Source organism: Orbicella franksi, chromosome 4, assembly GCF_964199315.1.
Source record: "Orbicella franksi chromosome 4, jaOrbFran1.1, whole genome shotgun sequence".
NCBI lineage: Eukaryota > Metazoa > Cnidaria > Anthozoa > Scleractinia > Merulinidae > Orbicella > Orbicella franksi.
In genome coordinates this window covers 27099867-27120366 of record NC_138148.1, presented here as the reverse complement: position 1 = coordinate 27120366, position 20500 = coordinate 27099867, and the positions used below count along the sequence as shown (strand labels likewise).

General features: G+C 40.0%; 1 protein-coding gene across 1 annotated transcript; it reads left to right on the top strand.

The window, feature by feature from the left end:
* The first annotated feature begins 1 nt into the window (after window position 1).
* LOC145483794 (tyrosyl-DNA phosphodiesterase 1-like) lies at window positions 2–20326 on the top strand. Its single transcript, XM_081462341.1, has 17 exons — window positions 2–339; window positions 1353–1574; window positions 2287–2330; window positions 5145–5200; window positions 5416–5512; window positions 6361–6392; window positions 7507–7599; window positions 8953–9046; window positions 10455–10534; window positions 11580–11658; window positions 12202–12378; window positions 12616–12664; window positions 13239–13305; window positions 13805–13912; window positions 14849–14951; window positions 15188–15302; window positions 15666–20326. The coding sequence occupies exons 1-17, from the start codon at window positions 219–221 to the stop codon at window positions 15734–15736; spliced, it is 1608 nt and encodes a 535-aa protein (XP_081318467.1). The 5' UTR covers window positions 2–218; the 3' UTR covers window positions 15737–20326.
* The last annotated feature ends 174 nt before the right edge of the window (window positions 20327–20500 follow it).

Genomic DNA, 20500 nt, shown 5'->3' with positions numbered 1-20500 from the left:
AGAAGATGGCGGCAAAAGTTAAATCTTGTGTCGTTTTATCGGATTCCTAAAACTGGCTTAAGAAAACTCATCTTGGGTTGGAAATAGTTCCAAAACCTATTAAGGAAAGAGACCTATCGCTCTCTACTGAAGTTAATGTTATTATTAGATCTGAGAGAGCTAAAAATCCGAAATCGTCACTTTTCAGATTTTTAGGAAAGAACTATCCGATCATCAGAATGAGTGAGGCCAAGGAGAAAAAAACAAGAGACGGAAAGTACGACGACAGACCGATATGCAAGTATGGAGCGGATTGTTATCGTAAGAATCCTGCTCATTTTGCGGAATATCGACATCCAGGTATATATAAGTAAATTAATGAAATTAGTAATGAATAATATTGTTGATAAGACCGAAATTATGAGAAGCTTTCCATTTAATTTTGCAATCCATTGTGAAGACTTAATAACTTAAATGGAAGCTCAAAGTGAAAGGTACACTTAAAACTTGACTCTCGTTGCAACTCGGCTAATCTGCTCGGTGTATCACTTTGTCCTGGGGATGGGGTAAATAAAGGGGGGGTGGGGAGGCAGGGATACTTGACAAAGCCTGGCCTGGGTAAAAGGGGTGCCAGTGAGGGTTTAGAACCCTAAGTCCCATTAAGGAAAAAGAAAAGTGTATTTATTTCAAAGGTTGGCACCATGAATTAAAGTGTTGCTTGGAATGCAACACAGTCAAGTTTTGTATTCAGGTGGCTTTCCCTTTTATTTGCTAAATTTATTTAATTGCACGAATAAAGCTGACAAAAGTGTGCGGCATCCAGTACCATAAGTAATGAGGCAGGGAGAGATTTTCCCTTGTAAATGTGCTGCTTGTGAAAATTCTCTAACTTGTAGTCACTAGTATCACTGAGCTGTATCTGTAACTATACCACTGAAACAAAGCATTTGCATGGGAATACCCATCAGTTACACAGGCCAGTAGTTTGAGGGTCCAAGTCTTCAATAGCTTGCAGTGTCCAGGGGGAGATCTAGGGAGAGGGTGCAGGGGGTGCACAACACCCCCCCCCCCTGAAATGGCATGCCGCTTTGTAACATAACTGGTATTCTACAAAAAAAAAAAAAAAAAAAAAAAACTACGTGGTTTATTAGTATTGAAGTAAAACAGTGGTGCACCCTCTCCTAAGAAAAATCCTGGATCTGCCCCTGAGTGTCTGTAGATCAAACTAAATGTAAAAGAAATCTAAAGGAATTTGAAGAAAAGTGACGGCAAGGTTTAAATAATTTTACATATACTGATTCTTTTGATGCCTATTGTAGTTGGAGTATGTTCTTGTATTTGACTTTGATTTCCTGATTCAACTTTCAACACAGATTATGACTCTGAAACTGATGACGATAATGAAGAGTTGGAGAACTCTCCTCCAGCCAAGCGACAGAAGCTAGATGTTAGAGAAGAGTCAAGTGGGTCATCTGCATCATCATCCTCCAAAAATACCAATAGCAAGGAAGAAGGTTGTTTGCCGTTTTTGTTGACCAGAGTGCGTGGAATTCCTCCAGAATTCAATGCCAGAAATTTAGCTATTGGCATTAAAGGTACATGTGCATGTAAATGTAATTTGAGAGTGTATAAATTTTTGAGTTGTGATGAGCAATTAAGATATTGTGTGTGACCTTATGGACCAAAGAGAATTTTAAAAGAAAGAAATGTTATTATTAATAGTTATTCAAGAGGACACAGATAGTTATATTGTGTTACGGGTCTGTACACAATGTAGTATTGCTATCTAGGGTTTTCATTAAGGGCTGGGTACTGGGCAAATTAACTGGCTGTGAGGATTTTTTTGCCTGCCTGGTCTGACCATCTAAAGAAGTTCAGTCTAAAAAGTTTTGCCCGCCTGTGAAAACCAGTTGTCCTCCTGCTGAAGATGTTAATTAATGAAACCCCTGACTATTTCTTAGTGTACTGCACTTGCTGCTCACATTGTTAATGCACCAGTCAATTCCAGCTGTGCCCATCCCCTGAAAAATAGCTAAGCACTTACTCACATCTTAATCCTAGGGGTAGGAGGTATTTGAAATTTTAATACTGCCTGTGGAGCTAGGATTTACCAACCCCTGGAACAACCCCAGAGCATTTGGCACCCTTTTGGTTTTGGTTCTATGATTTACGTGACTGTAAATTTAGTACAACTTTTGTTAGGATGTTCACATTTTTTTACAGTTCATATTTACATGTACAAAACGTGTTTTGCCAGACACCCATAATTCCGTGGCAAATAACCTCATGATGTCTCTGTCTCTGTAGATATTCTTTCAAATGACATGGGTGACTTGAAAGCATCAGCGCAGGTATGCACATATGTCCCTGTAATGTCCATTCTTATAAAAATCATTCAATGAGCAAACAAATTATCATGATTTTCTTTTATTAAGATTTTTCTACACACTACAAAATGCACATTTAATGTTTCGGTTGTATTTTGTCATTGCAAATTAAATTTTCCTTGGAAATTTCCTTGTTTTCTTTAGAAGAAAAAAGTAATGTGTAATATCAAACAGAAGGATCTGCATTTTGTCAGACTTCAAAAAAAAAAAAAGACAAGAGGTTTGAATTGCCATATAGTGTTAAGTAGTATTTTTTTGACAAAATTTGTGTTGCCTGAAAGTGTGATGGATGACTCACAGTTTCCAATGTTTGATCTTTTTTTTTCGAAATTGAAACTGGAACTAATGAATAAAATGAGAAATAAAAGAATATTGAACTCTATTATGGTAAATAAAATCGGATTTTCATACTACCTGCACGAGTAAGATTTCATTTCTCTTAAAGTGCCACTGAAACGAAATTTTTGTATGTGAGATTTTTGCTTAGTAATAAAGTTTCAACCTTACTTGGAAACACTGCAAATTTTTTTTTCGCATACGGTAAGCGAAAACTACTTTTTCAGCCGTTCGAAGTTGGCTGGTTAAGCCCAAAATTGGCGGCCATTGTGGCGCGGCCAAAACAGCCCAGTGACGTCACTGGTTGTATTACTCTCATGCCGCGCTGAAAATTTAGAGTGATTATGGGAGAAGAGATTACTGTTCGGAGCCCCCCAAAAAAACATCTTAAGGACATCTCAGAGCTGTAAAGCAGGTAATAACAGTAGCCTTAGACATGAAGAGGTCGAGAGTCGATCCTGGGGCTTTCCAGTCTATTTAATTGGATATTTGCAGGATATTTTATGTAAGCAAGCAAACGAGTGGGAGTTCTTAAATCGCAAAATGATCGGGACTCTTGGTGAAATGGCCAGCACTCAATTAAACAATATCTACACTCATAAAGTAAAAAAGACTTGAAAACAAGAGAAAGCGGCTTGTGAAAATATTATCCGGACTGCCCCAGCACGAATAGCAGCAACAACGCTTCGAGTTTTCGAGTCGCTTCGCTTGGAGGAAACCGGACGCTTTGTGAGTTTCACAGCGGACGAGATTGTGTCACAGTCACCTTTAGTCTAGTTGCATCTGCTACATCCTACAAGTTATCACAACTGCAACAATTTAAGAAACCCTCTTCTTTTATATGAGGGAGCGAATTTAAACTATAAAGGTAAACTAAGCTGCCATGACCGTACAGGTATGTTTTCAGGAAACGAGAGAAAGCGTGACAATGTCGGCGGCGAAAGTCATATATGCAAATTAGCCGTTCAAATTCTGTTTAATACGTGACCTTCGAAAGGAGTGTAAACTAGTGACGTTTTAACGAATTGTTTTGAACTTGGATACTATTAAATGAAGATCATAGACATAAGTATGTGCTAAAGAACTCAAAGTAATCCATCGGCCGTGAAATATTGCAATTGGGAGATACGTGTAAAAGAGAAGCGAAATTCCCGCTTTGTTTACACTGATACGTATGCGGCGATAAAGCAAACCCTGCTGCGGATCACAATTTTTCAACGATACATTTTGTCTACCACAAGAACTCTCACTTATTAGTATCATAAAAAGATGCCCTCTGTGTGCAAAGAAGTACTCGACTCAAAGCTTGTGGACCGTTAATAACTTCGTGATTGTGCGGATGGCTGATGCGCTTACGGCTTTTAATGCAGTAAAGTTGCCGAGGATATATTCGAACCTTGTTAATAGACCTTAGATAAACGTGAGAATCCAAATTTCAGAACCAGGCTGAAAACAGACGACGAAATATCGTGTTTAGGCTTCAGGACGTGATATAAAAGTTGCCACACTCGTCTTCGAAATCTCTAATCGAGTACTCAAGATGTTCGAAAAGTATACTGAGCTGTTCTAATCTGTAGCATATATTTTGGTGAATCTACACTCTCTGGCGCCCTCCAACGTTTATGATGTGTATTTCCTGTCAAGGCTGGACACAAATTAAAAGGTAGAAAACTAGTGGGTATCGACAATATGAAAAATAGACTTGAATAAATCAAGTGAAAACAAGAGAGAGTCTATAGCGCTTCTTGCGTTAATACAACCAGTGACGTCACAAGGTCCTTAAACTCGGTTCCAGAGCCCGGACACAGTTTTGCTCCAAAAAGTCGATTTCGACAGCTAAAAAAACCACTTTCCGTTAGGATTTGACAGAAATAAAGTTCACCATTACTTTAAGCACGTTTGAAACTATAGATTGGGATAATAAAACAGAGTACGAAAATTTCGTTTCAGTGGCACTTTAATTTGATAAGTTTCTTGATGAGTTTAAGAAGCATATATCTTCCACCCTTTCTAGACATTAGGGAGTTTAAGAAAACCATGGCAGCAACAGCAACGGGAACGTCGCTAAACAAAAGGTTTAATGAGCAGAACAATGGCTGTGCATGTGCGTTATAATTCTTGGTGCATTTCTTTGCCATCCTCTGCAAAACAACAACGTGAAATGACCAAATTCTGCATTGTCTGGAGAAGGTGAACGACAACGGCTAATTTTTTAAATTTATATTCTGAATTTAACACTGTGTTCCATATTCAGTTTTGAGGTAATTTGGACAGTGAGAAACAAACTAAATGACTTTAGGGTATCGCAAGATTTGTAAGTAAAATATAGGTTCATTTTTTAACAGTCATTGTCCTCGGCATTACCATTGTGGTTTCTTAAATTCCCTATTGTGTCAGCACAAAATTTGAAAATATAAATCGTCTCTGTTCTTGATATTCCAGTTTAACTACATGTGTGATATCTCTTGGTTGATTGAGCAGTATCCTGAAGATAATAGGTAACCAAACTGTACTTATTTATCATCTTATTTTTTTCCCTTTCTTTTAATTGGTTACGAAACCAAATACATTTCCTGGATTATATAAATAGTAACTGTCTATAAATAACCAACATGTGAATCTAGAAACAAAACAAAAGCACACTCGTGCTTAGTATAGTCTGTCAGTCCTTACAGAGGCAGCTGATGTTGCAAATCTTGTTTGTGTATTGAAGGTCCAAACCTTTGCTTATTGTTCATGGAAATCAGAGGGAAGCAAAAGCTGAACTTCAAAGAGAGGCTGAGCCATATCCAAATGTCCAACTGTTTGCCGTAAGTGACAATGTACAAACAAACGGTTAAAATTATAGCCTGGTGTATAAGCTCCATAAAGCCCTCCTCTCAACAGTAGTTGCTCTCCCCCCTGTTGTAATTGCAAATCCACAGGATTATCCATCTCACAAAAGGTCATTGGAAAATTCTGAGGGAGGTGGTGGTGGGAGGGGGGATGTAGTATTTTTCTGAGGACTGGGGACTCAAACCATAAAACGTTCTGTGGGGAGTGTACTTGGATATTTTCTGGATCAACACAATCATCTGTCATTATTTTTACTCTGTGAGGAAGGGGCATAGGGCTTTTTTTATTTTTAAGTGTAAATAGCAATCTGCAGTGTACATTTACTGTTATGTTATGCCAAACAAATATCTGAGCGATTTTGCAAAAACATGCCCGCTAGGTTTTCGCCTGGATTCGGGCGCAGCCCAAATCCAGGCTGAGCCAGTGACTTTAAACCCAGGGGGGATCCATCAAGGCCTAGCCTAGGCATTGGCCTGCCTGCTGGTGGTTTGCTAGTGGCCAGCTGTCAAAAGCAGGGGAGAGGGGAGGGTGTCTTGTATTGACACCTCCACTTAGCTAGTTAGCCTTTGAGTTTTCAGTGCCAAATAACCTTGATATTGACTGTGTTGCTGGGTATTTTGCTCAGTTGTTGAACCTTGTTTGAGGGTTCTGTCTTGACATGGTACCCTGCTGGAGAGGTCCATGCCATGTGCATGCATGACGGGCCAATCTCCTAGCCAGGGGGGTTGGTCATATCACTTCTGGTTGCTGGGACTGTCTTTGAGTCAACTGTGGGCATGTTTTTGCGAATATGGTCAGATATACATTCATTGTATTTTTGCAGGCCAGGTTGGAAGCTTTTGGAACACATCATAGGTTAGTCATGGTATTGATATTTTTTGGTCTAATTAATTATTACATACATTTCAGAATGGCATCTATAAATTATAGAATCATTTCATTTTGGTGATTCCTTTTCAGTATTCACCTAATCTATTCCCCACTTTTGTGAGAAAAGTTTCATATCAAGAGCTAGGCAGTAGAGTGTGCCCTCGGCCACTTAAAACCAGGACCTTAGTTAACCCTTTCATTTAGGGCCTTGAGGGCCTTCATGCATGAACAGGTAGCTTTATCATGTATGCAAGGCCCTGGAAAGGATAAACTAGATCTGCTAACCTTTGTCCAGTGCTGTTCTTAGTAGACACAAAACTTGATTTCAGGAAGAACTGTTCCATAGTTCTCTTATCTCCTTTTGGTGATATAGTGTAGCTTGTGGCCAAGACATTTACAGTAGATGAAGTACATGTAAAACCACCCATGATTAAATCTATAATTAGTTTTATTTTTGTTGACTTTTACTACAACTACACTGTACTTTTAGAGGTTCTACTATTTTGAAAAGGTAGATGCAGTGAAATAATATGAAGGTGCAATGATTGTGACCACTTCTTGAAAGGTGTGGTCATGTGGCTACATTCTGGATCATGTAGTGCAGGTTCAAGCCCTGGCTGAGGCCACTGTTTTGCATTTTTGAGCGAGACACTTCACTCCAACATTGCCTCCTATCCACCTAGGTTTAAGAGATCAACAGAAATTGTGCCTACAATCGGAATCTCCACCCAGGTGTATAAACTGTGCCTGTACTGTCAGGTTGACTCTTAGATGAAACCTCACAGTACTTCTAGTCAGCCTGATGTTATGCAGACTTGAAAATGGACCTGGGGTCCGCTTCTCGAAAGCCCCAGTAACTTTTCAGGCCCGTAAAGCCATAGCAAAATCTCGAACCTTACAATTACAGAGCTGTTTTATTCACGTATTCTTAATATGAAGAGAATTTCCCTTCATACAAGAAGTTTCAGGCGCATACACTTCTCCGTTTTTAGATACAGATGGACTAAAAATGGCTTTACGCGCCTGAAAAGTTTCTGGGGCTTTCGAGAAACGGGCCTCTGAACCTTTTTAACTGAAACGTTTTTGTTTTTACTTTCAGCAAAATGATGCTATTGTTGTATAAAGAGGGTATTAAAGTGGTCATCACAACAGCTAATCTGATTGCCATGGACTGGGACCAAAAAACACAAGGGTACAGATGATAAGAATCATTATTCAGACAAATAACTACAGTGATATACGCATTATTCTAGATTGTCATAACTTAGTTTAACTCTTGAATTATTTTCTTCTGTGCATTAGCCCTCTAGCCCTAAGAAAAGAACTTGGGGAACCACACAAGGCAAAAAAACTCGAAAATATTACCCTTCTTTGCCTCATGTGGTTCTCCATCTCACTTCTTAGAGCCAACTTTCAGCGAGAAATTCATGGGTTAGTTATATCCTGCAAGGTAATTCTGTTATGTTCAAATTGAGCATTCAGTGTGTTACTTCAGGCTTGTTTCAAAACATTGGTTCAACAGAACCTTTAGGAGGAATCTTTCTTTAATAAGCAAAGCATAGTTAATAGAGGGGAGTGGTTTCGAACGTGGCAAAATTGAAAGGAGCAAACAAAGATACCAAGATTTATGTTGAGAGGTCTACCTTTGTGCACAACAAGCGTTTGTTTTGTGATCTTATACTATACGGTGGCGGATCCAGACCTTGAGCTGAGGGGAGGGGGGGGGGGGAATTTTTGCTTGCTCTGCCGGCTTTTCTTTCTTCTGCGATTTATTTTTTTACCCAAAATAAGTTGGGGGGGCCGTCCCCTCCCCGGTCCCCTCCCCTAGATCTGCCACTGCTATGCATTAATAGGGAGCTTAAGCAACGACGACGGCGATGCCGAAGACGACGCCTAGTGAAAGGTGAATTTATATTTGCAATTGTCTAGTTCTGTTCAGAACGCCAATCGTTCTACAAACGTGCTCAGGCTAAATATGCAATGAAAATTTCGAAATTTGAAATACAAAGAATTAGCCGCCATCGTTTGCTTTCCTCAGACTTCGCAGAACTTGGTCATTTCACGTTGTTGCTTTGCGGAGGACGGCAAAGAAATGTACAAAGATTTATAACGCACGAGCACAGCTGTTGTTTTGCTCATTAAACCTTTTGTTTGGTGACGTTCTCGTTGCCGTGGTTTGCTTAACCTCCCTAATTACACAACCAAAACGTTTCTATTGGTTAGTTCGTCAGTCGGAAGTAATGTACTTTTGTGTTTTGGGTGCAGTCAAGGCAAAACAAAAGTGCCAAAAAAAAAAAAAAAAAAACCATACAACAAAGAACTTTATCATACTTCATAACCATTCGCCTTCATTAGCTATGACTCTAATTTACCACATTGTTATCCGAATTGCCCGTTCTTTGTGTTTTATCAGACTAGTAATAAAACTTCGTTCAACCGAAACTTTTGGAAGAAATATTTCCCTAACATACAGACTGAGCTCCTTCTTGCTTTGAGATTTTTGAATTACAGCTCTCTTACATGTATTAGCACATTGCATTTGTAGGGTTTGGATGAGTCCCTTATTTCCAAAACTTACGAAGGACTCAGTGCCACAGCCCAAAAGTTCTTCAACAACTAATTTCAAAGAGGATTTATTGGTAAGCGATTAGCAATGTGCCTTAAATAGAATAAAATTAGTTATGCCACGTCCACACTACGCCGGAGGAATTTGAAAGCGCGACTTTATTTCCACGGTTATGCCTACCGTCCACACTAATCCGTCACGAAAACGGAGCTCTTTGGAAACGTTCTTCAAACCGGAGGAATTCGAAAACGCTGGCTTTGCATCTTAAGGTCGGCACACACGAGCGCATTGCAGGCCTATGATGAGGGAACATACTAGTCCCCGCAACCAGTTCCCTGAAGAGTTTACACGAAGGGACTGGTCACAGGGACTTGTCCCACGAACAGTTCACACGAAGCGATTTGAGGAACAGGTCGCAGGGACTTGTCCCAAAAATTCAAACTGGTTTGAATTCGTGGGACTAGTGGGACTAGATTTTGAAGCAAAAATGACCAGGTCACACGATGGGACTTGTCCCCGCGACTTGTTGCAGGGATTAGTCGCATGGACTAGTTCCTTCGTGTGTGTCGACCTTTAGTGTGGACAGAAAACATTTTGAAAACGCCGGGGAAAGCTTTTTGAAAACGACGACAGTACGACAATCGCGATATTTCCCTGCCCAAGGTTTACTCAAACACAAATGCAAAGTGACCGGTGATTGTTACGTTTTTAAATTCCTCCGGCGTAGTCTTCTACAAAAGGTTCAGTGTCTGGTGGACTTGCTGTTGTTGTTGCTGCTTTACTTTCTTTCTGTTTTATTAATGGGGTAGCTTAGCAAACAGAATGTCTTAACTTTCCGTTTGATAAGTTAGGGGTTCGGAATGGAGTATTTCATTTGTAATGACAGTCCTTATTTAACCGAATTACTTTCAAACTCAAAACTAAATCTATACAGCCTTCAAATGAACAACACTATAATAATGGAAAAAGCTGGAAAATGAAAAACAAATTCTGTGGTTGAGAGCTTAAAACCGTCCTTCAAAGCGAAATCTAAATACAAGCCCACATTGTAGCTTTCATGTACACAGTTTATTTCATAGCAAGCGGTAATTTCTTCTTTCAATATTCTCACTTTTCTGAACTGTACAAAAACAATCGTGCGTTACATTTAAGGTAGTGTCCACACTAGGCGGGAGAAGTTGAAAATGCACTAATCCGTCACGAAAACGGACCTGTTAGAAAACGCTCCTCAAACCGGAGAAATTTGAAAACGCCGGCTTTGCATTTTCGTGTGGACAGAGCTTTTCGGAAACGAAACCATCACGATAACAGTGTGATCCCTGCCAGAATTTTCCTCAAACACAAATCCAAAATGGCCGGTGTTTGTTGCGTTTTCAAATTTTTCCTGTATAGTGTGGACGGGGCGTAACTCTAAATCCTGAATAAATAAGTGTTATTTCTAATTGATTTTTGCCCTCTCTCATTGGTTTAACCTCTGTCAGGATTACCTAGCAGCCTATGGAGGCACAGCACTGGACGAGTGGAAACAACACATCCGAGAACATGACATGTCCTCTGCAAGGTAACTGTTTTGAATGAAGGCTGTGCTTTATATCGACCAGTCAAAAAGGATGTGGAACAAATTTATGACCTCGTCCACACTACGCCGGAGAGGTTTGAAAACGCAGCTTTATTTCTACGGTTAGGTCTATCGTCCACACTAATCCGTCACGAAAACAGAGCTTTTCGAAAACGCTCTTCAAAACGGAGGACGTGGACTTGGTTTGTTGGTAACTGCAAATAATTTGTTTTAGATTGCTTTTCAATTGAGTGTCGCATACGACCAAAACTAAAGCAGTTGCAACAGCCAATCACAACAAACGAAAATAACTCAACAAACCAATGAAAACTCGAAACCATTGTAGGTCACTGGCGCCAAGCACTCGACAAAGTGACGTCTGGTTTTGATTTTTTTATCTGATTGGTTGAGTGGTTGTCGTGAGATTGTTAATTACCGCAGTAATTCGATTGAGCGTCGTCCTTCCAATAAGCGCCTTCTTTCTTGTTAATTGTGCCACTTTAAGAAGTATATGTTCAAAACGACATAACTGCGCCATTCCTTATAAGCAACCCCTCTCAAATTCCTAGAGCTACCAAAAGTAACTTAGCGCCCGTGGCACTAAATGGAATCACCACGGAAAACCAATAAGAGCACACTAGGCAGAGCGAAACCAGAATATCTCTAGATTACATTTGACACTCAATTGAAAAGCGCCCCAAGACTTTTAAGAATGAATTTTTTTTGTTTGGTTTTTGCGCGATGGCCTCATGGTTAGTGCGCTCGTCTCCGAATCGACCGGTACGGGTTCGAGCCCTGGCCGGGGACATCGTGTTGTGTTCTTGGGCAAGACACTTTACTCTTACAGTACCTCTCTCCACCCAGGTGTATAAATGGGTACCAGCGAACTTAATGCTGGGGGTAACCCTGCGATGGACTAACATCCCATCCAGGGGGGAGTTGAAATGCTCCTAGTCGCTTCATGCTACGGAAACCGGGATAAGCTCCGGCCTGATGAGCCACTTGGCTCGTATTCAGACTTAACCTACCATACTACCTTTTTTTTCAGGGTTCGTTTGATAGCTTCAGTTCCGGGACGTCATACAGGACTCAATAAAACCAAGTGGGGCCATCTTAAACTGCGTAAGGTGACGAACAATTTATAATGAAGCCATATTTAACATTTCTTCTTTCTTTACCCAACGTTGTGGGTGTTGTTGTGCTCTCTTTCTGCGGCAAACGGTCTGAAACGTTCGTTGTTTTGAGTTGATTTTAAAATGTAACTGTGTCTTAGCTTTCTCAAAAAACAAGAATGAGTGTTGAAGAACGTCGACTTGGACGAAGATACATTTATAGCTGCGATAATAGCCAGTGTGTAATCAAACGAGAAGAGAAAGTTTCATACAAATTTGAAAAAGTTCGAAATATTTCAGAGCGCCCAAGGGTAGCGATTACCCGAGTGAAGCCTGAATAGCAAGCGTTCCCTTACGCTTATACATACAAGCGAAGAGTTTCTTGCCTGCTGTTTGGGGGGAAATTAAGCCGAGAGAATAAAAGAAAAAGTTTTTTTGGCTTGCTACGCGCCAGACTACCACGAGAGCGGAGTTTGAACACAACTCGTGTGTTGACTTTGGCTCTCGTTCAATCATGGATTCATATGTACAAAGAACTAAAAATTTCCTACTTTTTAGTTGCTTCACCAGCACGGTCCTAGTTCAGATGACGTCAGCTCGAAGTGGCCCGTGATTGGTCAGTTTTCTAGCATAGGATCTCTTGGCAATGACAAAGATCGGTGGCTGTGTGCTGAGTGGTTACAAAGCCTGGCTACTTGTTCTGGTAACATGATGTCGAGGCCCGCTTTGCATCTGGTTTGTATACTTATCTTCAGTTTGTATTATTTAGAATTTGTGTAGAAATTCAGCTAATTATTGAATCTCACTTCAGTGAATTACGTGACTCTTGTCTTTCACCTGTTTTAAACACTACCTTCATGTCATTTCTTGAAGTTTTAATACTTCACCTTTAGTATTCCAGAACTTACATTAACCTTTCCTTCGTTTGTTATATTATTGGGTTTTCATTCTGGAAATCATTTTCCCCTTCAGCTTTTTCCCACAGTGGATAATGTTCGGCAGAGTTTGGAAGGCTATCCAGGTACTTAGTATTAGTTAACAACCATTTTTCTCACAAAGGACCAATAGTTAATTGTGTTGGAAGTAATTTCACACACCCCGAAAAGCATGTCTTGGTGTAAACCTACAACAACAACAACATTAGTTTATTATATATATATATATATATATATATATATATATATATATATATATATATATGTATATATATGTATGTATATGTATATGTATATGTATATATATATATATATATATATATATATATATATATATATATATATATATTATAATTTGACGAAAGAAAAGGTAACAGGGCACCTAGAATAACTATAAGAAGCTAAACTGATTAAGTGCCCATTAAATTATACATGTAAGATACTAGCGAGTCCACCGAAACCATATGCCTGCCTTAAAGATGTAATGTGACAATTAATTCTGTCCCCCAGTAACAAATATACTGCATATAGATGCGGCTTTTTATTAATGTGTGAATGATCCAGCTCCACAAAAAACGGTGTCAACTGATGTTGTTTTAAACTATAGTTTATTGTTGAGACGTTTTTCAGTCAACTCTCAATCTTGTTGTGTTCTCTAAGCTGGTGGTTCGTTGCCGTACAGCTCTAAAACAGCAGTGAAACAGCCTTACCTCACAAGTTTCTTTTGGTAAGTAAGATGTTGATTGGCCTTCTCGTTAATATTGTAATTTGGTTATTGTCTTGTGCATGACTGACTGAGAGACTGACGGACTGACTAACTGAATTACTGACTTACTGACACCTCTGTAAAATTAAATTATTTTCTGACACCTCTGTAAAATGTTTGTGAGAGTTTAAATTAAAATTGAATTGAATTGAATGACTGACTGCGTGCCTGGGTAATTGACTGACTGACTGACTGACTGACGCACTGACTCACTGACTCACTGGTGCACTGACTGACTGACTGACTGAACACTGACTCACTGACCGACTGACTGACTCACTGACTGACTCACTGACTGACTCACTAACTGAGACATTGACTGAGTGGCTAATTGACTTTTGACTGACGGACCGGAACGGACTGATTGACGAACTGATTGACTGAATGGCGTTCTATCAATGATAGATCCCAATTTCGTTTCTCCAAATTTCTTTAATTTCACATGCGTTTATTTTATTAGCTCATGGAAATCTCGCAGCTGTGGTAGAAGTCGCGCCTCTCCCCACATTAAGACTTACACCAGGATATCCCCTGACTGGAGCCATGTGGCTTGGTTTCTTATGACAAGGTGATTATAACTGACTAATTTGGATAATTCAGTCGGGGTCATGTATAAGTTAATACCGACATCGCGGCTGTCTCAAAGAATAGTCCGTTCCCAAGTTTCCTTTTGCCTCTGTGTCAAAGCGAGCCTTTCAATGTGCGTCAGAGACCGTTGATTTGCAAATGCGTTTCACATGGAACGTCCATCTTTTCAGTGTGAATCAAATTCATTTTCATTTGGAATTTTTTGCACCCAGGCTCGCTTTGAAACAGAGGCAAAGGACTTCTTGGAAATACAGTGAAACCTGTATTAAGCGGACCCCATATTAAGCGGCCACCCTCTATTAAGTGGACACCAGCTTGAGTTCCAAAATTCTCTTCCTACATTTACTGTAAAATAAACCTGCAGTCAGCGGACACCTCTGCTAAGCGGACGCGGACACCAACATTTAGCCATTTTGTTGCACAGAACCTGCAATAAGCGGACACTTCAAGGGCTTTTTGCTTCTAAAAGCTCAGCTCAGACTCCTTTAACATTGTCCAGCGTTTGTTCGTTTTAAAGCTTAGTAGATTATTCTAGATTGATGAATTGGCTGACTGGACATTGTGCTATGAGCAGTCTTTGATCTTACACTGTATTACAAAAGTGTTATTGTATTAAGCGGACACTAGTGAAGGTCCAAAGGGTGTCCGGTTAATACAGGGTTCACTGTATTGTATTGTCTGAGGCCGCGATTATGGTCAGCAGAGTTGCTTAGTGCGTGACGTATTCGCAATGCTAGCGTGACAATTTGAGTACTTGGGAGTGTTTGGATACTGTTCGCGTACTTTGGTGAAGATTTGCAAAGTTGCAGCACTTGATTAATTCCTCAACTGAATTTTTGTCATTATATTTGGATGGCATGCAAACTTCTCTCCTTATTCCCCATCTTACTTTATAAACAAATTTCTTTCTTTCTAGTGGTAATTTGTCAAAAGCAGCTTGGGGGACACTCGAGAAGAACGGTCAGCAGCTGATGATACGCTCGTACGAGATTGGCGTTTTGTTTCTACCAAAAGACCAGGTGAGCCTATTAATTTTTTGCTTGTTTGCAAACACACGCATGCAATCCAAGCAGGTTAGGGGCATAATAACGAAATGTCTCAGAAAACCGGGACTTCACTCTTTGAACACACTATAGAATGGGTGGAATCTGCAATAAAATGAATACCCAACTCACCACGCATTTGTGCGCATAGTTGTATGGCTATGCGCTCGTGTATCGCTCGATTTTACGGATGTTCTTGGCTTCCCAAACAGGATCCTGACAGCAAATACTTCCACGTGAAAGGAAAAGAACAAAACAAAGAGATTTCGTCGAGTTTCAACGTACAACTTCCATTTGATGTACCACCTTCACCTTACAGCAAAGGCGGTAAGTTTTGCTACTTTTAGTTCTTGTTAATCCCTTAATAGGAATCACGCACTGTTTCAAAACACGAAAGAGCAATTACGTGGCTCAATTAAGGTGGAATACCACTCTGTTTTAAGGAAGTCTTCTATATAACTTTGGAACCCCGGCAACGTCTTAATACAAGCTGTTTTGCTGCGTCGGTGTCATCGAACTTCCCTTCGACAATTTGAGTTACAACTTGTCACAACCGCACCTCAGAAAGTAGTTCTGTGAAGAACAGCAAGATGCTTGTAATGATTATTTGCGACACCTTATGAAAACACAAGAGGCGGATTTCTTGTCATGTGATAGTATTTTTATCATGTTTGTTTGTGTTCTCAATAGAAAACCCATGGATGTGGGACGTCAAGTACAGCACACCGGATTGTCACGGGAGAATATGGTCACCGTCTTAACGGCTCGAGCAATTGTAACACAAGAGATGAAATTCTGGGCTGAAGTTGAGAGGAAAAAGGGGGCCAACACAATATGGGGGACATTAGGCGTGTTCTAAATTGTGAATCGTCTTTTGTTTGGACGAAAGTTGAAGACTGCCAGTAACTGTGAAAACTCCATAAAGAGTTTACTCGACAGAGCATTTTGTATTTTGCGAGCGTTTTTCCCAGGTACTTTACTTCGTCGAGTCATTGTGCATTGTCCCTCCCCTCCCCCATGCCCAAAATACAATGTATGACAGGACCATTCTGAGTTTATGACAGAAGGAAATATGATTCAAAACTGGTCAATTCTCTATGGTCCAAGGAAGGTCAGTGCCTAAACTTTGATGATCTTTACTTACACACTCAATATGAATTACAACGTACTGCCCTTAAAAAAGATACTAAGTCAATTGATTCAGAATCTTTCCTCTTGTCAGACTTGTCCAAACCCTATACTCATCACGTAGTGGTATTAAAAAAGTGAAGGCTCATTTCTTGCTGTTATAAATTCCGTCTATAAATGCTGCCCGAGTTTAGCACTCCACCAGCCTTTTTATCCCATATGCACAGGGTGTTTTTGAGATTGTCGGCAAGGAAAAAGGCCTCAGTAAACTCCATTACAAACTCTTATATCTTCACTATTTTCGTTTTAATGACCCTCAGACAATAATCTTGAGGTGACGGGCCTGTAGATGTAAAAATGTAAATGTAAATCTTATTCATAGTGGTCATGCCCTCAGCTACACAAGCACTAAGCTTAGCTAGTTTACAGGCATGGCACTGAAACAAAGGAAACATATTTCAAATAAACGTAACATAGTTAAAAATCCCTACTGGCAGGAGGCAAACCAGTTGGCTATTTACAAGGCGTGACCGAGGATTTGAACTCGGGACTACCGAGAAAAAAATCCCGCTGGTGGCAGGGTGGAGGCCTTGAACCCGGGACCTCCGGATTGCAAAACCAGCGCCCTAACCACTCGGCCACGCTGCCTCCAGTACGCTGCCACCACTGTGGATGAAATTCTCGTCAAACGAAACCGGCTAGTATAACTTTAACTTTGCAGGATCCAGTTTTTATCTAGAAAAGCTGGTGTAAACATCGTAAAGTGAAATACTTGGCAATAAGTATGATAAGAATATAAGAATACGAATAAGAATACGTGTTTCATTAGTTACCTGTTTCATTTCAATTAAGTTGCTAAAATATCTCAAACTATACCTTGTACTTTTTAGAATAACCGAAGTGAACGGAAGCGACATAGTATATACTACTTTTATAAAAGTGCATCTTTCGACGCTGTGAAAGTTTTGATGACTTTGAGTTCCGCCATCCAGAGAAAGAATTTTTCACCTAAGATCGCCCACATTGAAATTTTTGATTAATGTTTGAGTTTAATCGCTGAAAAGCCAGTTGAATTAGCAAGCATAGTCCCCAAGACACCTTTTGAGAAAAGTTATTATTAAAATTTCCGTTTTCTCTTTAATTTGTCACGTATCTCGTCTGGACTGCGAAGCAGTCGTGTAATCCCGCACGTAGCTTCCCGCGCAGACGCTCTCTGCGTGACGAGCCCAAAGAATCTCTGCGCAGGAGGCTATCCCGCACGCAGATCTGACTCTGTTTGACGCTTGACCGTGGGAGATCTGGGTGCTTGGTTAGCGGTCGTGTTACCGAGTAACGGTTGTTTGTGGCATTGGGGTGATTTCTCGATATCGCATTGCGCATCCTTGCTGCGCAGAAAATCAGGCACAATTTGCACGCGCACATATTAACAAAATGGCGGCTTTTCCTTAACGGCTTGGCTTGCGAAAGACAAACCATCGTTTTTTATCGGAAGTGAGCACCGGAACCTAACGATTTTTCCATTTACAGTAGTTTGAATGCAGCAACCAGCTTTTTATACAGTAAATATAGACCAATTTCAATTGCAGAGTAAAAAATTATCACTGAAAATGAGAGCATAGCTAGCACTCGTAAAAGATAATATGCGGCCTCAAGAATATAGCGTGCTTGGAACATATTGAATGCCTGTCGACTAAACATAGGAGTCTTTATCATGAAACGTACATCAAATTGCTCCTTGACAGTGATGCAATACATCCATTGTTGCGTTTCTGGCTCAGCTTTCCGCCGTCCGACATGAAGAAAAGAAACCGAAAATCGCTCCAGCCACTTGCACCAATGAGCGTGGATGTTCCTAACCAGCTCCTCTTATGAAACTCGCCTCCTCCGATGCAGTATAAGATTCCCTGTGGGTCGAAGAAGAGGAAGTGGAAAACGGACCAACCGCCGCCCGATCCGAGCAGTGTTGCGGATCTGAGCCAACTGTCAGCGGCGAATGTTGGCGGCGTCCCCTTGTAAAACTTGCCTGTAATGGTTTCAACTCCACACAACAATCCCTCAGGATCAAAGAATAGGAACTTGAAAGCATTCCATCCTCCACTTCCGACAAGCGTGACATCATGATGGATCCAATCCAAGTAAGGAGAGCCGTCATTAGGGGGTGGCCCTTTATAGAACTTGTCATTCAATACTCTGTATAAGTTGCCGTCTGGATCCTGAGTTCACGTGTTAATGTGAATCAAACTAAATTTATCTTCAAAAGAGATCGGGTGTTTGTATCTGTTCTTAGACTTCAGTTTGTGTTTTGTTTAAAGATGATTTCCAGTCCGGTCTGCGCAGTCTCAGCACCCAAATGTTTGAAACTTGGCCTCACTCGATGAAATATGAAGCTATGCTATCCTTTACCAACCGCTTACCATATCTTTGTACATGAAACTTTGAATTACCCCATGTAAGTTGTGGCGAAGTATTACTTATTATAGGACAGTTCTACCAAGTGTTTTGTACGGCATTGTCGTCTGGGGGTCACGTTCTCAAATCTCAGTCTTTGTTGGATGACATTGACCGCTTTCATCTAAGAGCAACTAAAATTATCCATGGCCTACCCAGAGAAACCCACAGCTCTGAAGTCAGAAGTAACGATCTCTGGAACCCAATCATTTCGTTCTATATCAAGAGATTATTAGTTATTATTCTTAATGTTTACAACGGAACCACCATTGATCCCCTGAGAGACTTGATAGTTAAATCTGAGACTAAATATAATTTTAGAAAGACTACAAACATTGAGGTTCCCAGACCAAGAAAAGAGTCGCACTGTGCTAAAACCTCCTCCCTAGTTTCTTTAAAAACTCTACCAGTCTTAGTAAGTTTAAGAAGTTAATTGGGGAAAACAAAAACTTTCTAGGTACTATAAGTTTTGAGAAACTTTCCTGTAACATTTCTTTTAGGTCAATGGACTTGAAATATTTTTAGATATTTAAGTAGAGGCCAATTTCACTGTTTGACTTATGTAAGACATTCTCATACTAAATCAGTAAAACTGAAATTCATGTATTTTATATGTAACTAGTGCAGTTCCACATCAGGACTCTAGTCTTGCCGATTTTGTAACCTGCCTAACTAAACTATGCATGTATATATGTATGTATGCATGCATCGACATGTAGAGTGGATTGCCTCTTGTCAATCTTTGCTAAACTTCGGAGCGGAATTTAAAATAGCAGCTTCCAGCAACTTCACCTCCGTCATGAAAAACGTTCCCAATACGTATTACAAAAGCCAACATTTGGTCTTATTTACGGTTAACTGTTAATTCAAGATTAGAAATGTAATAGAAATGTTAAATGAACTATACTCAGAAAGCGAACAAAACAAGTTTCCATTTTTAGTGCTACAATTGCAGTCACATTGACCTTGACCTAGAAATGTAAAACGATCCATGTGCCTGCAATATTGACCAATAAAGGGATTTCAGGAGCCCTATCTACTGGTCTGCGGAATTACTCCAAAAAGTTTACAGATGATGGAAAGACATCATTTGCATATCATTTGCATAATCGCCACCACAACTAAAACGCTATAGATTGCTCACGCAATCTCCGGGTTAAAAGGGGCTTGGAGGCTCAAGGGTGGTTACTAGGGTAAGAGAGAGTTGAAAGGGTGGGTGGGACTGGGGATGGTATCGGAAGAGAAACTAAGTGACAGTCTTACGGCACCTGTTCAAAATAGCTCTAAGATTGCCGGCTTCTGATTGGGCAGTAAAATTCGTGTTGAATTTGAGATAAGTCGAGGTCTTTAAAAGAAATCCAATGCAAAATCATAAAATAAAGTGTGTTGTTTCATTGACAAACGAAAAATCATCCGGGGATATAAGCAGAACTGGCACCTTATTGTTTTCATAGACTGATCTGGAAAAATCTAGAAAATCTATGCACGGCTATCAAATGGTTTTCCACACTGACCTCTAAATAACAGAACGTTGAAAATATATTTGGGATATCTTGAAGACGCCAGTCCCAACTGACCGAGACACGAGCACCTCACTTTAAATTTCCATGATTGCCCAACCAGAGCTTTTCATACAAACAAAAGCAGCTATATATTTCACAACGTGCAAATGTTAATCATTTAGTTTATGTGAAGGTCTACATTGGATAATTTGCAAGAAATGCAGAAAACATATGTCAAGTTTCCTCAATGTAAATTAAGTTAGTTTTGGCACAGAAACAAGTGGCACCTTTATCAGCTCAGTTCTAACTACCACGACAGTACAGCCGGTTTAACGCCCCCAGAAACCGAAGTTTTGACAGTATTTTCAGCGTCATAGCACAACTCCTTAACAGTTAATTAAAAACCAAATGAATAGCATTCAGGTATTGAAACATTGCAAGTATTTT

Coding starts and splice junctions, on each gene's coding strand:
- LOC145483794 (XM_081462341.1), top strand. CDS start 219: ATGAGTGAGGCCAAGGAGAAAAAAACAAGAGACGGAAAGTACGACGAC. Junction 13,306..13,804: donor TACCTCACAAGTTTCTTTTG/GTAAGTAAGATG, acceptor TTATTTTATTAG/CTCATGGAAATCTCGCAGCT. Junction 13,913..14,848: donor GCTTGGTTTCTTATGACAAG/GTGATTATAACT, acceptor CTTTCTTTCTAG/TGGTAATTTGTCAAAAGCAG.